This window comes from Portunus trituberculatus, chromosome 47 (genome assembly GCF_017591435.1).
Source record: "Portunus trituberculatus isolate SZX2019 chromosome 47, ASM1759143v1, whole genome shotgun sequence".
Lineage (NCBI taxonomy): Eukaryota > Metazoa > Arthropoda > Malacostraca > Decapoda > Portunidae > Portunus > Portunus trituberculatus.
In genome coordinates this window covers 33,486,846-33,502,288 of record NC_059301.1, presented here as the reverse complement: position 1 = coordinate 33,502,288, position 15,443 = coordinate 33,486,846, and the positions used below count along the sequence as shown (strand labels likewise).

The 15,443-nt window shown below is 38.0% G+C and overlaps 1 protein-coding gene across 6 annotated transcripts in view; it reads right to left on the bottom strand.

The window, feature by feature from the left end:
- Positions 1–15,443, bottom strand: part of LOC123498113 — a 40,702-nt gene that overhangs the window by 18,492 nt on the left and 6,767 nt on the right. For 4 of the 6 annotated variants that reach the window (XM_045245266.1, XM_045245270.1, XM_045245265.1 and 1 more), the window contains one exon: positions 2,129–2,288. In XM_045245266.1, coding sequence (XP_045101201.1) covers positions 2,129–2,288 — 160 coding nt within the window. The remainder of the gene's footprint in view (positions 1–2,128; positions 2,289–15,443) is intronic. The other 2 variants (XM_045245269.1, XM_045245268.1) reach the window with 1 other exon arrangement.

Sequence of the window (15,443 nt, the reverse complement as noted above, 5' to 3'; positions counted from 1 at the left end):
GTGCTATAAACGATCTTCTCTTCCGTACAGTAACAGTGTAGTTTGTCATATAAGGAAAGTATGTTTATTTAAAATCTATTTCACTGTTTGTGGTGTTTACTTGTAGAAAATAACAAGTGACACTGTAATCCAATGAATTTGACGAAATAAATAAGAAATTATAATTTGTCCCCAACCTAAGCTAAATTTCACCTCATATTTAGCATTTTTCTTCAGTTCACAATCTTTGCTGGGTAATGGTGGCTAAAAGTGTTCCTAATATCTAATTAGTTGTTTTGGTAAAATAGATATAGCACAAGAATTTTTTTCCTAGTATACCAAGTTCAATGTTGAATATTAGGTCAGCTGGTGAATCTGGCATCTACAACGTAGGTTGTCGATCAACTTAATTACAGATCAGTATCACTAACTAGTGTAATATGCAAGATGTGTGAAAGAATAATAAAGAAACAATGGATCAAGTTCCTTGAAGACAACAAATTGATATCAAAGAGCCAATTTGGTTTTAGAAAAAGACGGTCGTGTGTAACTAATTTATTGAGTTTCTGTTCTAGAATAGTTGATAGAGTACAACAGAGAGAGGGATGGGTTGATTGTATCTATTTGGATTTAAAAAAGGGATTTGACAAAGTGCCACACGCAAGATTACTATGGAAGTTAGAGGAGAAGGGTGGCTTAAAAGGAAGCACATCGAGATGGATAGAAAATTATTTGGGGGGAGAGAAATAAGGACGGTAGTTAAAGATCTAAAGTCCAAGTGGAGAGCAGTAGAAAGCAGAGTGCCACAGGGGTCAGTATTGGCACTAATACTTTTCCTCATTTATATCAACGACATGCCAGAAGGAGTGAACAGCTACATAAATCTGTTTGCAGATGATACAAAACTGTGCAGAGTTATAAAGCAAATAGAGGATTGTGAAATACTGCAGGAAGACCTAAATAAGATCTGGGAATGGAGTAAAAAGTGGGAAATGGAATTCAATGTGAACAAAAGCCATGTCATGGAAATGGGAAAGAGTGAAAGACAACCCGTGGGAATCTATAAGATGGGAGATGGAGTAGAACTGGAAAAAAGTAAAAAAGGAAAAGGACTTAGGAGTGACGATGGAAGAAAAAAAACAACCGGTAAGCCATATTGATAGAATTTTTAGAGAAACATATAATTTGCTAAGGAATATTGGAATAGAATTTCACTATATGGACAAAGATATGATGAAGAAATTGATAAGTACTATAATAAGACCCAGATTGGAATATGCAGGAGTAGTGTGGTCCCCTCATAAAAAGAAACACATAAGGAAGTTGGAGAGACTACAAAAATGGCTACAAGAATGGTTCCAGAATTTGAAGGGATGACATATGAGGAGAGACTAAAGGCTATGGATCTACCAACCCTGGAACAAAGAAGGGAGAGAGATCTGATACAAGTTTATAAATTGATCAATGGAATGGACCAAGTGGATAATGAAAAACTGATCCGGAGAGAAGAATATGACATTCGAAGCACAAGATCGCATAGTAAAAAGCTGAGAAAGGGAAGATGTCTGAGAGATGTTAAAAAATATAGTTTCCCGCAAAGATGTGTTGAGACGTGGAACAGTTTAAATGAAGAAGTAGTGTCTGCAACGAGTGTGCATACTTTTAAAGTAAGATTGGATAAGTGTAGATATGGAGACGGGGCCACACGAGCATAAAGCCCAGGCCCTGTAAAACTACAACTAGGTAAATACAACTAGGTAAATAAACACACACACACACACATGGCCCGGTAGCTCAGTGGTTAGAGCACTGGCTTCACAAGCCAGATGACCGGGGTTCGATTCCCCGGCCGGGTGGAGATATTTGAGTGTGTCTCCTTTCACGTGTAGCCCTGTTCACCTAGCAGTGAGTAGGTACGGGATGTAAATCGAGGAGTAGTGACCTTGTTGTCCCGGTGTGTGGTGTGTGCCTGGTCTCAGACCTATCCCAAGATCGGAAATAATGAGCTCTGAGCTCGTTCCGTAGGGTAATGTCTGGCTGTCTCGTCAAAGACTGCAGCAGATCAAACAGTGAATTACACACACACACACACACACACACACACAAAAAAAAAAAAAAAAAAAAAAAAAAAAAAAAAAACTATACTTACATAGAATAGTTCAGTACAGAGATGAAAGAAGTCATCCATCTCAATGCAACTGAGGTTCACCGATTCTGCCATGTGCCGCACCTTTCGTCTCTCAGCTGTACATGCAAAAGCATCAGCAAGAAGACGCAGCTCACGGCCAGCACGAACCATGTGTGGGCTGCTAGAACAGAAATGAAGATCACCATCATTGAATTACCTTTTACGGTGAATGAGGAAAGCACCTAATCTTTAGAAAAGAAGTTTACACAACAGGCTTTATAACTCTTTCCTAGCATAGAGTATGTATTTTTTAATTTTTTATTGAAGCTACCCAGGAAGTTACACACTAATAATATGAGATCTGTCAGGAAGATTAAATAATGCTATCTCTAGAATACTTAATCATGAAGAGATCATATAAATATATATGTATATGTATATATATATATACATATATATATATATATATATATATATATATATATATATATATATATATATATATATATATATACGTATATATATACACAGTAAAATCTCGCTTGACGAATGTCTCTAAGGATGAACAATTCGGGAGATGACCAAAAATTTTGTCAATGTATCGACCCAGGGGACGAACGATATTTCGGGAGACGAACGCGGTTAAACGGCTCGCCGCCGGCAAGCCATTTGTGTGATAGCCAACCCGGCTATCACACAACAACAAAACAAAACATAAGCTCAAAAGAAAATAGAAACACGAACATACGAAAAATATTACATAACATAATCTCCGTGCCACCACGATTTTCTCCTGTTTTTCCTGGGCATAGCGGCACTGAATTGTGATGCTACACACTGTTGTGTAGCTCTGGCACGCTGAGCACATCCAAAGTTCTCTCTCATGACTGTCTTCTCGGGTCTTGTCTGTCTTCCTCCTCATCCTCCTCTCCTCCATTCCATCATGCCATCAACGTCAAGTCTCTTAAGTAAATAACCTTTTCTTTTTTATTCATTTTATTATCATTTTGATAGCATTTAGGTAAGTAAAACAATTTAGGCTTTTTATAATTATTTCGTTCATGTCATGCATACATTAAAGGTCTATTTTGAATGGGTTTTATGACAAAAGTAACATTTTTTTGGTCTGGAACGGATTAATGGTATTTCAATACATTCTTATGGGAAAAATTGATTCAGGGGACGAACAAATCGGGTGATGAACAGAATTTAGGAACGAATTATGGTCGTGAACTGAGGTTTTACTATATATATATACAGGCAACCCCCGCTTAACGAAGGGGTTATGTTCCTAAAAAACACTTCGTTAAGCGAACCGATTATAACAAGTTTAACCCCTGATCTGAACTTCCATTGAGAGTAAGCAAAGTGAGAGTGCATCATAGTACAGTAAAAGGTTTAATGAAAGTAAAAATTATGAAGTTAAACATTTAGGTAGTTTAAGTCATTATAATGTACACTAATGTATGTATGTACGTAACTTTATAATGTTGATGATCTTAACTTTACAAAGGGAGGGAGAGTGAAACGGGAAAGACACTAACTGGCAACCTGTGGAATGTAAACAAGGTTCGCATCCTGGTACCGCATACAAAACTTATGTACCACATTTCCACAAGGCTTTCCATTTTATCCATTGTACAGTCACGAGTTCAGGTGGTTCTTTTAGCTTTCAAGGAAGATGTGGTCTCACTAGCATTCTTAATAGAGTCTGCTGACTTGAAAATAGTAGACAGTAGATGGAGTCAAGATGGTAGCAAACAATGTTATTAGTTTTCTGGTCTCTCTCTTGTCTGTGAATAATACCCAGCTTCACTTCGAGAGTAAGACACTTCCTGGTTTTCTTAGGAACGTTAGGCCACATTACAGGGAGTTTTGGTGGTAAGTTGAACTAGGGAAGATGAGCTGCTTGTGACACTGTTATGTTATGACTGGGGAGTGAGTGGTGCGCGTGATCTTGATCTTGATGCTACAGGTGATGCAGAATTTCTTCTGAGTCAGGCCTTTGTATCGGCAGCGCCTGTGTTGTCCATGAGATGCTTGATCTTGATCTTTATTCTACAGGTGTCCCAGGATTTCTCTTGAGGCAGGCCTTAGTACCAGCAGTTGCTGGTGTATTCAAAAGCCTGTCAGCTTGCATGATACGGTGGGGCTTTCAAATTTGAAAAAAATTACCTGGATAAAACTTCGTTAAAGCGTGTTTGGTGTTCGTTAAATGAGCAGATGGTAGTAAAACGAAACCTTCGTTGTAGCGAAACTTTTGTTGTGTGAACCTTCGTTAAATGGGGGTTGCCTGTATATATATATATATATATATATATATATATATATATATATATATATATATATATATATACATACACTCGAAACAACGGACCTCCCATCAACGGATTTGGAAACTAAGGACAAATTCTGAGTCCGGTTTAATCTACGGACGAATATTAAAATGCGCGCGATTGTCCGTTCCCGGCAAATTATTGTCATCAGCGTCATCAGCTGTTGGCCGCCATGTTTAATCTTCAGTCCGTGCGCTTTCAACCAACAGTGAACATTGTCCAGTGCTTACCACGGATTTTTTTATGCATTTGTACCCTTCCCACGAGTGTTTAACCTATCCAAAATGCCTCCTAAACCTAGTAAACCAGTGAATCGTAATCAAAAGGCACTTCCAGTGGCTGCTAAGCTTGAACTAATACGAAAATTAGAAAAAAGGAACAAGTGTTGCGAAGCTGTGTGAGAGAACTTCGTTTTCTGTATTGTTTATTAATATTTATTAAACTGACCATGTTCATGTCATCTATTTCAGGTTATTTGTTGTACTTAACGCTTTGTAATACTGCTTGAATGATTTCTTAATGATTACACAGTATTTTACGTACATTTTATACAGTCTTTTACGTACTTTTGACAATCTACGAACAGGGTTGTGCATGCATTTGTTCGTTGTTTCGAGTCGAGTGTATGTATGTATGTATGTATGTGTGTATATATATATATATATATATATATATATATATATATATATATATATATATATATATATATATATATACAGTAAAGTCTCGGGTTACGTCGGTCTCGAGTTACGTCAAACTCGTAGTTACATCAGTCCACTATAAGACAATTTAAGATTAAAAAAATTGAAAATTTATAAATCGTAAAGTGCGGGATTTATTGTTATTGTTGGTGGTTGCCCGCCACACCCCCCTCACGCTTGAATACAATAACACCCTGCCTCAGTTCCACCACACCATCGCCCCTGGCAAGAGTGTTATCCTACATCTGCGTTTACTGAATCAAGTTCTTAGTATCTTGCTCAATGGCACCAAAGAGAAAACTTCTTAGTGACAGCAGTGATGCTAAGAAAAGGAAAACATTACGCTACAAGAATAAGAGGACATAATTAAAAGACATGAGAAGGGAAGCAGCAGCTGTGTGTGAGGGAGGGAAGAAGAAAATGGGAAGCCCGTTACCATGACAACGGGGAGGTTGACGACCTTGAGGGCTCGCACACCCATCACAACAATAACAACTCCGGAGCCTTCGCCTGGGCCACACGACACTCCCAGCTGACTTGCACCGTCTGCGCCTGTCTGCTGATCCCTATTGCCCTTTCCTATTGCATTTCCTGCCCCGCTGCCCACGCTTCTACTCCCACCGCACTGCACTACGCTCCCACCCAGCTGTTCACCCTGGGTGTCACAACATTCGACCTGCCCACCCTTCTGGCGGCCTCAGGCGTCCACCCCTCTCTGCAACCTGCAGTCCTTCGCGTTCGTGGCCCTAATCAACAACAAAAACAAGCTTGTGTTTCATATTCCTACATAGTTGTAAATAATATAACAATATAACCTTTAACTTACCTGAATGACCATAAACAATGATTGGTTGAAAACTCCATAATATGCTTTGAAATGTACGGAAACTCGAGTTACGTACAAAATCGACTTACGTCATGTATCAGGAACGTAACTCTGACGTAAACCGAGACCTTACCGTATATATATATATATATATATATATATATATATATATATATATATATACACACACACACATATATATATATATACACACACACACACACACATATATATATATATATATATATATATATATATATATATATATATATATATATATATATATATATATATATATATATATATATATATATATATATATACAGTAATACTCCACTTAACGAACAGGATAGGGGGTGTCAAAGCTGTTCGTAGAGCAAAAATTTGTTAAGTGGACGTAATTCTCCCATAGGAAATAAAGGAAATGGGGGGCATGCGTTCTGGGCTGGTCCCCAACATACCATATGGGTTTAAAAAAAAATTTTTTTATATACGTTTGGCAGCATATTGGGCCACCGGTGTACCACTACTTTCATGATGTCATATGAGTCATTGGAAGTTAGAGGAGCTACGTATAAATTCTTTCACATTCTCGCATTTATATTCACAAAACAACATTATTAGCTTTTTACAAACCTTTCCCCAAGAAAGGATTGTTTTGTAATGCATAAAGTGAAATCATTCATGGAATACCAAAAAATAAAGCATAGAAGAGATCAGCCACAGACGAAGCAGGAGACTCGCGGGGACTTGGCCGCTTCTTTTTCTTCTTGTGACCCTTTTAGCTTGGCGTGTTGTCTTTCCCCATGATATTTGTTTCTACTCCTCTATTGCCTGCTATAATGGATATCATATCTTATATTCATATATGCTCATGCCATGAGGATAACCTCAACTCAGTGGCACTGAGTGATAGTGAATTATTAATAAAATATTGCGGTATTTCATTAGTAATTCACTATCATTCAGTGCCACGGAGTGAAGGTTATCCTCATGGCATGAGCGTATATGAATACTAAGATATGATATCCATTATAGCAGGCAATAGAGGAGTGAAAACATAACGTCATGATGAAAGTAACACGTAAGCAAAAGGGTCACAAGAAGAAGAAGTGGCCGAGTGGCCGCGAGTCTCCCGCTTTGTCTGTGGCTCATCTCATCTCTGCTTTATTTTTTGGTATTCCATGTAAGATTTCACTTTATGCATTATAAAACAATCCTTTATTGGGGGCAAGGTTTGTAAAAAGCTAATAGAAATATTGTTTTGTGAATATAAATGCATATATAAGACAGTAACACCACCTCCAGAGATGGTGTTCCCAGCAACCTCAGAGTAACCTGAAAGCAACCTTGTCACCGTCCCTCCAAGCGTTCATGGATGCCATTTCGCGGCAGGATGTTGCTGTGACGTTGTTAAAGAATCTTGGATCCAGCTCCAGGAGCGCTAGAGACAGAGGCAGGGAGTTACCCAATCACAGCGAAGCTACCGCGTTCGGTTCCTCACCCAGCAAATTCAAACCCAGAAAATTCAGATGCGGTTGTAAGTTATGCGGACTTTTTGGTCTAACTTTATATAGTACGTTAAACCAGAAATTCGTTAGACGAACGTTCGTTAAGCGGAGTATTACTGAATATATATATATATACAGTAAGGTCTCGGTTTATGTCAGAGTTACGTTCCTGAAACATGCCGTATGTCGATTTTGTACGTAACTCGAGTTTCCGTACATTTCAAAGCATATTATCGAGTTTTCAACCATTGTTTATGGTCATTCTGTTAAGTTAAAGGTTATATTGTTATATTATTTACAACTATGTAGGAATATGAAACACAAGCTTGTTTTTGTTGTTGATTAGGGCCACGAACGCGAAGGACTGCATGTTGCCGAGAGGGGTGGACGCCTGAGGCCGCCAGGAGGGTGGGCAGGTAGAATGTTATGACGCCCAGAGCGGACAGCTGGGAGTGTAGTGCAGTGCGGTGGGAGTAGAAGCGTGGGCAGCGGGGCAGAAAATGCAATAGGAAAGGGCAATAGGGATCAGCAGACAAGCGATGGTGTGGTGGAATTGAGGCAGGGTGTTATTGTATTCAAGTGTGAGGCGGGCGGTGTGGCGGGCAACCACCAACAATAACAATAAATCCCGCACTTTACGATTTATAAATTTTCAATTTTTTTAATCTTAAATTGCCTTATAGTGGACTGACGTAACTACGAGTTTGACGTAACTCGAGACCGACGTAACCCGGGACTTTACTGTATATATATATATATATATATATATATATATATATATATATATATATATATATATATATATATATATATATATACACACACAGGTAACTCTTGATTTACACGTGTTTAATTTACGTGTTTTTGTTAATAGACGACTGAAAAAATATTATAATTAATTAAATTTGCGCAATCGGTTTGCTTATAACGATTTGGACCATATCTCGCATCTCTCCTATTATTTATTGTTTCTTATGAGAATTACAAGTTTGTTTTACGCAAATTTTGAAATACGCGATGCCTCTTGGAACGCATCTATTGTGTAAATTGAGTTACCTGTATATATATGATTCCAATGTGATGAGCAGAAGTGTAGCTACCATACAATACTTGCTATCGAATACTTTCTCTTCTGAGTGCTCATGATGTCAGACTAAGGAAGTGGAATTTTATATTTATATTTTCTTATTCTTTACTTTATATACATATTCCACAACTTTATAATGTGTGCAATAAATAAATACCTTTTTACATCACAAATACCTATAGGTAAACGAAAATTGTTAATTCAGGAAAATGGTTGGATGTGCATGTGGCAACACCCCACATCTCAAGTGCGTCATATTATTTACAGACATTTTTTTATCCCTCTCTGCTTCATTTTATTGCTTTGATATTACATGCATGATGACGCATGCATTAGGAAAAAACAAAATAAGCCCTAAGTATGTTTCAATTCCTACTGAAATATTCTGCCCATGATAATTGCGAATAAAAAATATACGTATATATTATAAAGATTCATTCATGACTTGTCATAAACTTCAATGTTACTGTTAGTGACAAATCTTTTATATATGTGTATATATATATATATATATATATATATATATATATATATATATATATATATATATATATATATATATATAAATACAAAGAAAATTCATGCACATACAAAGGCTCTAAAAGAAAAATCGTATATATATGTACTAAACACTTCTCAAGGAGATACATATATGTACGTACTAAACACTGTATGGGTTAAAGAGCCTCAATGTACAAAAAACAGCTTTTGGTGCTCAGAAGTAATCCCAAGCCACCTCCGTCTCTCTCTCTCTCTCTCTCTCTCTCTCTATGAACCCCACAACGCTATCACTACTGCACAACTGCATTTTCCCATTAGCTTTTCCCAGCAACAAGATGTTTAAGTATTACTATGATCACCTTCATTTTGGTGATGAAAGAGTTGCTCCACTTTGTCACTCTGTAAGGATTCCCTCACTAGATCAGTGACAAAGAGAACACCTGCCGGATCTAACCAGCGTCTTTTGATGAGTTTTGTGTCACTAAGTTCATCCAATACAGTCTTTCTGGGTAAATAATTTCTGACTTGGAGATTTGTAAAGCAGCAATCTTAGCAGTGGAACCTTCTGTTAGAAGCTGTTAAGACAGAGTGGACATATGTCTGGGGAATGGATTAATCTATTTCACATTAATTGCCATATGGAAACTAGCTTTGGTTTTTAACATTTTCGATTTAGAATGGCATTAAAAACTTAACTGAATTCAAGAGCCAAGATTCCTCTGTAATCCTAAAACAAATAAAATGCAATAATAGTTACCTTTGAGAACATCAAAACATAATAAAATAACATGACTGTAAAGATAAGTTTGTCTAAGCAAGGCAATACCTGAACATTTGAGATTTACCATCTGCCAACCTTAATTATAAACTCATTTGGTCTGCTCTTGATATTATGAAATTTTCTATGCATCTATAGTCTTCTTACATTTCTTCCACTCAGATCCCTATTTGTCGTTGCCTATCTTTTCCCAATCTGAAAATGTATAACTTATAATTATTTATAAAAGTTGTAAGATATTCTCATGCTACAAGAAGTTGATTAAAATTTCTGCTGCTGAGCCTTTCATTCATTTCCAAGTCCTATATACAGGTAACTCGATTTACGTGTGTTTGATTTACGCGTTTTTGTTATAACGCGACTGAAAAAATATTATAATTAATTTAATTTGTGCGATCGGTTTGCTTATACGCGATTTGGCCCAACCGCATTTTCAAATGAGCGCCAGATGCAATTTCAAACTGCACGCCAGAGAGTTCCACAGCAGGCCGATAGGTGGGAGTTCTGTTCTTCTCGTGCCTCATTTGCAGTCTGCCAGCACTGAGAACAGATGGAATCTCTTCAATCTGCCTATAATTCACCAAGATGGCTCCAAAACGTCCTTCATCTTCTTCAACATGTGGAGTTATTTTTGATAAGTGGATTGTTGATAAAGTGGAAAAGCTCAGAGGAAGATGGTGACTGACTGTGGTGTGAATGGTAAAGGCAGTGATGCAGTGAGTGTTGTGTTTACATATTCTTTGTTTTGTTGTTTTCTCTTATTAATTTTTGCTTTCTCTTATTACTATTTCTTGCTTTTCCTTTTACTTTAAATACACTTCTAGTATTTAGAATGCTAAATAATAAAAACATGTTAATTTAGCCAAATAAACAGAGTATTTTGGACCACATCCCGCATTCCCCCCTATTATCTATTGTTTCTTATGAGAATTACATGTTTGTTTTATGCGAATTTTTATATACGCGATGCCTCTTGGAACACATCTATCACGTAAATCGAGTTACCTGTATGGCATTCAATCTCTCCTGATAAAGATCATCCTAATCAACTTTCTTTACAGATTCTAAACTATCTATACCTATTATGTAGTAAGGTGACCAGCAGAAACGGAAGGCATAATACAGGGGATCCTCGCAATTCGATTGGGTTATGGCGTTTTTTCATCGGTGGAATCGGCGTTTATTCAAATTGTGAAGCAATTTTTTCCCATAAGATACAGTGGTACCTCGACATATGATTTTAATTTGTTTCGTGACAATCATTGTATATCAAAAAAATCATATCAAATAAATTTTTCCCATAGAAATTAGTGGAAATAGAATTAATTTGTTCTTGTGATATGAATTTACCCTCCCAAAAAATTAACATACTTTAAATACCAACCAAATATAGATCTAATACAGGCAACCCCCACTTAACGAAGAGGTTACCTTCCTAAAAAACCCTTCATTAAAAAACTTTTGTTAAGCGAACCAATCATAACAAGTTTAACTCCTGACTTGAGCTTCCATTGAGAGTAAACAAAGCGAGAGTGCATCATTGTACAGTAAAAATTACGAAGTTAAACATTTAAGCAGTTTAATTTAAGACTAAGTCATTATAATGCATACTAATGTATGTATGTAAGTAACTTTATAATGTTGATGATCTTAAATTTATGAAGGGAGGGAGAGTGGAGCGGGAAATATGCTAGCTGGCAACCTGTGGAGTGTAAACAAAGGGCGCATCATTGTACTGCATTCAAAACTTATGTACCACATTTCCACAAGGCTTTCCATTTTATCCATTGCACAGTCACGAGTTCATATGGTTCTTTTAACTTGCAAGGAAGATATGATCTCACCAGCCTTCTTAATAGTCTGCTGACTTGAAAATGGTAGACAGTAGATGGAGTCAAGACATGGTGGCAAACAATGCTATTAGTTTTCCCGCCTCTCTCGTGTCTGTGAATAATATCCAGCTTCACTTCGAGAGTAACAGACTTCCTGGTCTTCTTAGCAATGCTAGGCGACATTGCAGGGCATTTTGGTGGCATGTTGAGCAAAGGAGGATGAGCTGCTGCTGACACTGTTATTGTTTTGAACTAGGTGCGTGTTTTGTCCACGAGAGGCGTTGGTGTATTCAAAAGCCTGTCGGCTTGCTTTCAAACTTGGAAAAAATTACCTGGATAAAATTTCATTAAAGCGAGTTTGGTGTTTGTTAAACGAGCAGATGGTAGTAAAAGGAAACCTTCGTTGTAACGAAATTTCATTGTGTGAACCTTTGTTAAGCGGGGGTTGCCTGTATAAGATGAATACAATGTCTATTGTATGCATGATATATATATATTTTTTTTTGGTTTATGTCCAGTTCCCCTATTACATTAGGGCTAGGACGGTGCCTCCTGACAGAGGAGTCAGGAGGACTTTGGTTTTGGCATTTGGGAACCGTTACTCTGAGTGGATGCCCTTCCTAACCTCGGACCGTGGCCAGGATTTGAACCTGTGCACTTGAGAACCCTGGGGCCCACAAAGCGCACGCGCGGACCCACTGCACCACGGTGGCCCCCCTATTGTATGCATGATATAAACTAACTATATTGCCCAAAATAACAACTTAACCCGCAAAACTTGGGATACATCGATAGACGTTCATCACGCAAGACTCGGGGCACGTAAATAGACATTTAGGCTTTTTACGCCTATATTTTGGCTATTTTCTTCCCGTTTTCTTTGCTTGTGACCTGGCAACATTCATCAGGAGTAAACATATGCTCTACGTCAATGTGTCACCAATGATGGATGGTGGGAGCAACAGTGATTTCACTGTGTCTGATTCCGCCACCTGTCCCGCGCGCCTTACTTCTATACCTCGGGTCTCTCGCCATGTTACGGGGAGACGACTTTTGAATGAAAGTAGTATCAGAACAAGCGAGAGAGAGAGAGAGAGAGGATACAAGGGGCCCGTTTTCTCACTCTAGCCAAGGTGGCTGAACCCGATCGGACGCAAGGACATGTAAACCGATGATACTACCTCATTCAACCTGTGATATTTTGGTAACCATGTCATCTAGAGACTTCTGGTTTTTTGCATTGCAAAGAGGAAGAGTTGCTTGTAGGCAGAACACCATTTGTACTCACTTGTTTATTGAATTTCTAAGTGTAATCAATATGTGAATACAAGCTATTTTGTGCATTTCTCACCAAACTTTTACTTTTGGGACCGATGATAATTTTAAAATTTCTGAGAGACGTGCGATGGTCCATTGTGTTTTTTATGAGGTGACGATGACTTGCTGGCTTGCTGCAGCAGCCGGAGGTGCCACTTGGCTAAATATCGAATGTTTTAATGTTACATTTTGCAATCTGTGAAATGTTTCAGTATCTTACATTTTAAGACAGATTAACAAGTATGCAATTTACTGATAAAATTACACGATAACAATACTGCGGTGATTAAAAGTAAGTATTCACGTATGTACTACGTGGTACAGTACCTATTACTGGGTGAGGAAGGAGGGGGAAGGATGGGCGAGTGGCGAGTGACTGATTTGTTAATACAATGTCTTAGTATAAGATGTTGTATTAACAAGTATAATTTCAAACAATCTTACGGGAAAAAAAAAAAAAAAAAAAAAAAAAAAGCCGAGGTCATCATGGTAAACATGGGGCCGTCGGGGAGGGCCGTTGTGGTCAGGGGGCGTCTTGACCACAACCCTTTTGAAAGAGGCCATTAGTGAGTCAAGGTGAAGGTCAAAGTAATCCGAAAAAACAGAGAAAGGAAGAATCTGATGAAAATTTGAAACTGAAAAAGAAATATTAATCTTAAGCGTCTTGCAAAGTTAAGCGTTAAATGATGAAATTTAGAAACTGAAAAAAAAAAAAAAAAATTTAAGTGTTTCATAAAGTTAAGTGTTAGTGTTTCCTGCCATTTTCTATATTTTCTACCGTTTGCAGTCCTCCTCTGCCGCCACTTTTGCTTTCGGACATCACCTCACTCGAAAGGTAAGGTTCCACATTTTCGTATCATTTTCATATCATTTTTCATTTATTATTGCCTTATGTTCTGTTATCTACTTCATTTACAGGTATTAACAGTTAGGTTAGGTATATTGAATGATTTAAATGTATTTGGCTCTTATTTCATTCTGGTTTTACCCTTATTGTAAAATTTAATGTGGTGTTTTCGTAGGGCTTGGAATGAATTAGGCGATTTAAATGTAAAATGTGACTCATTATAAGAAAAAATCATGATACGAAAGCCACTCCGGAACGAATTAATTTTGTATCTAGAGGTACCACTGTATATATTTTTTGTCCTAGCCTAACAGTGAAAAGTAGTTCAGTTGCTTGTTTACATTTGTCTGGGACTGTGACGCTCCAAGGCAGAACTTCCAAGGAACAACTGGCCAAGATGAGCAGCTCTGTTGTTTATGAGTGGACAAAGCTGTCTGAAGAGTTTCTCATAGAGATCATTAAAGGCCCAAAATAGCAATGAAAAAATAGCAACTGCTTGCTGGGGGTGAAAGGGCTTCCATGTTTGTTTACAGTTGACAAACGCGACAAAGGCGGAAGCAAGCTTGTGTGACGACCAGCGTCGACAAAAGTTGACAGTCTTCAGAAAGTTGACAGAAAAGTGGTAGTGTGACGCCGCCTTAGTGACAACACAGGGCAGCATCAGTTTACACTTCTGCCTGGCGAGTTTGCGGAGAATTTGGGGTGGTGGCGGATTTTAACTGGGTGGGTGGCGTGCGAGATATTAATGTCGAATTGGCGAGTCAGTCGGTCGAACCTTGAGGAATGGGTATTAATTAACTGAGTTCGAATTGGCGATAATTCAAACTGCGAACGGTCAAATCACGAGGATCCCCTGTATACTTAAATGCAGCTTGAAAAAAAGAAGGGGGGAAAAAAAAAAAATTATGAATGGTATTTTTTTTCTTTTTTTTTGTTATGGCTTATGGCACCTGTAGGCATACTTGAAGAGTATATGTGGGAAGCGCTGTTTAGCTTCTGACCCTTACTGGCGCAGGCAATTTTATTTATAGTGGTACCCATATTAGGGCCCATATCACCACCCAAGTGCATTTTTGGTGTAACCACCTAGAACCTTGGTATCATGGTGACATATAGGTAACTTTAAATCACTCAACAAATGGCATAGCTTCAAAGCGGTATGTGGTGGGATTCGAACCGCCGCATGTATGTCTGCCCGATCCCACGCTCACCACCTTAACCATGACGCCACCATCTCCCTATAGTATAGTGTTACCTCGTTAATGGTGAATCCCCACAACACCAATGTACATATGCTTGGTGGGCTACTTGTAGTATGTGAGGGAATACAGGTTGGCATTTCATTATTCACCTCACTAAACAACTAGTAGGCTGTAGCACATGTGTTTGAGTCTGTGGAGGATTTTTTTTTCCCCCTTTATGAAATATAATTCATAAGTAAGGGTGGATCACTTTAGATGTGAAGCAATATGCAGTGCTCTCTTAAGGCACATCCATACTCCTAAATCACAATTACTACCTTAACACTGCAAGTCAGTGTGTTTCTAAGAATATATTGTCATGTGGCTACCTACACACATACACACACCTAAGTAAGGTC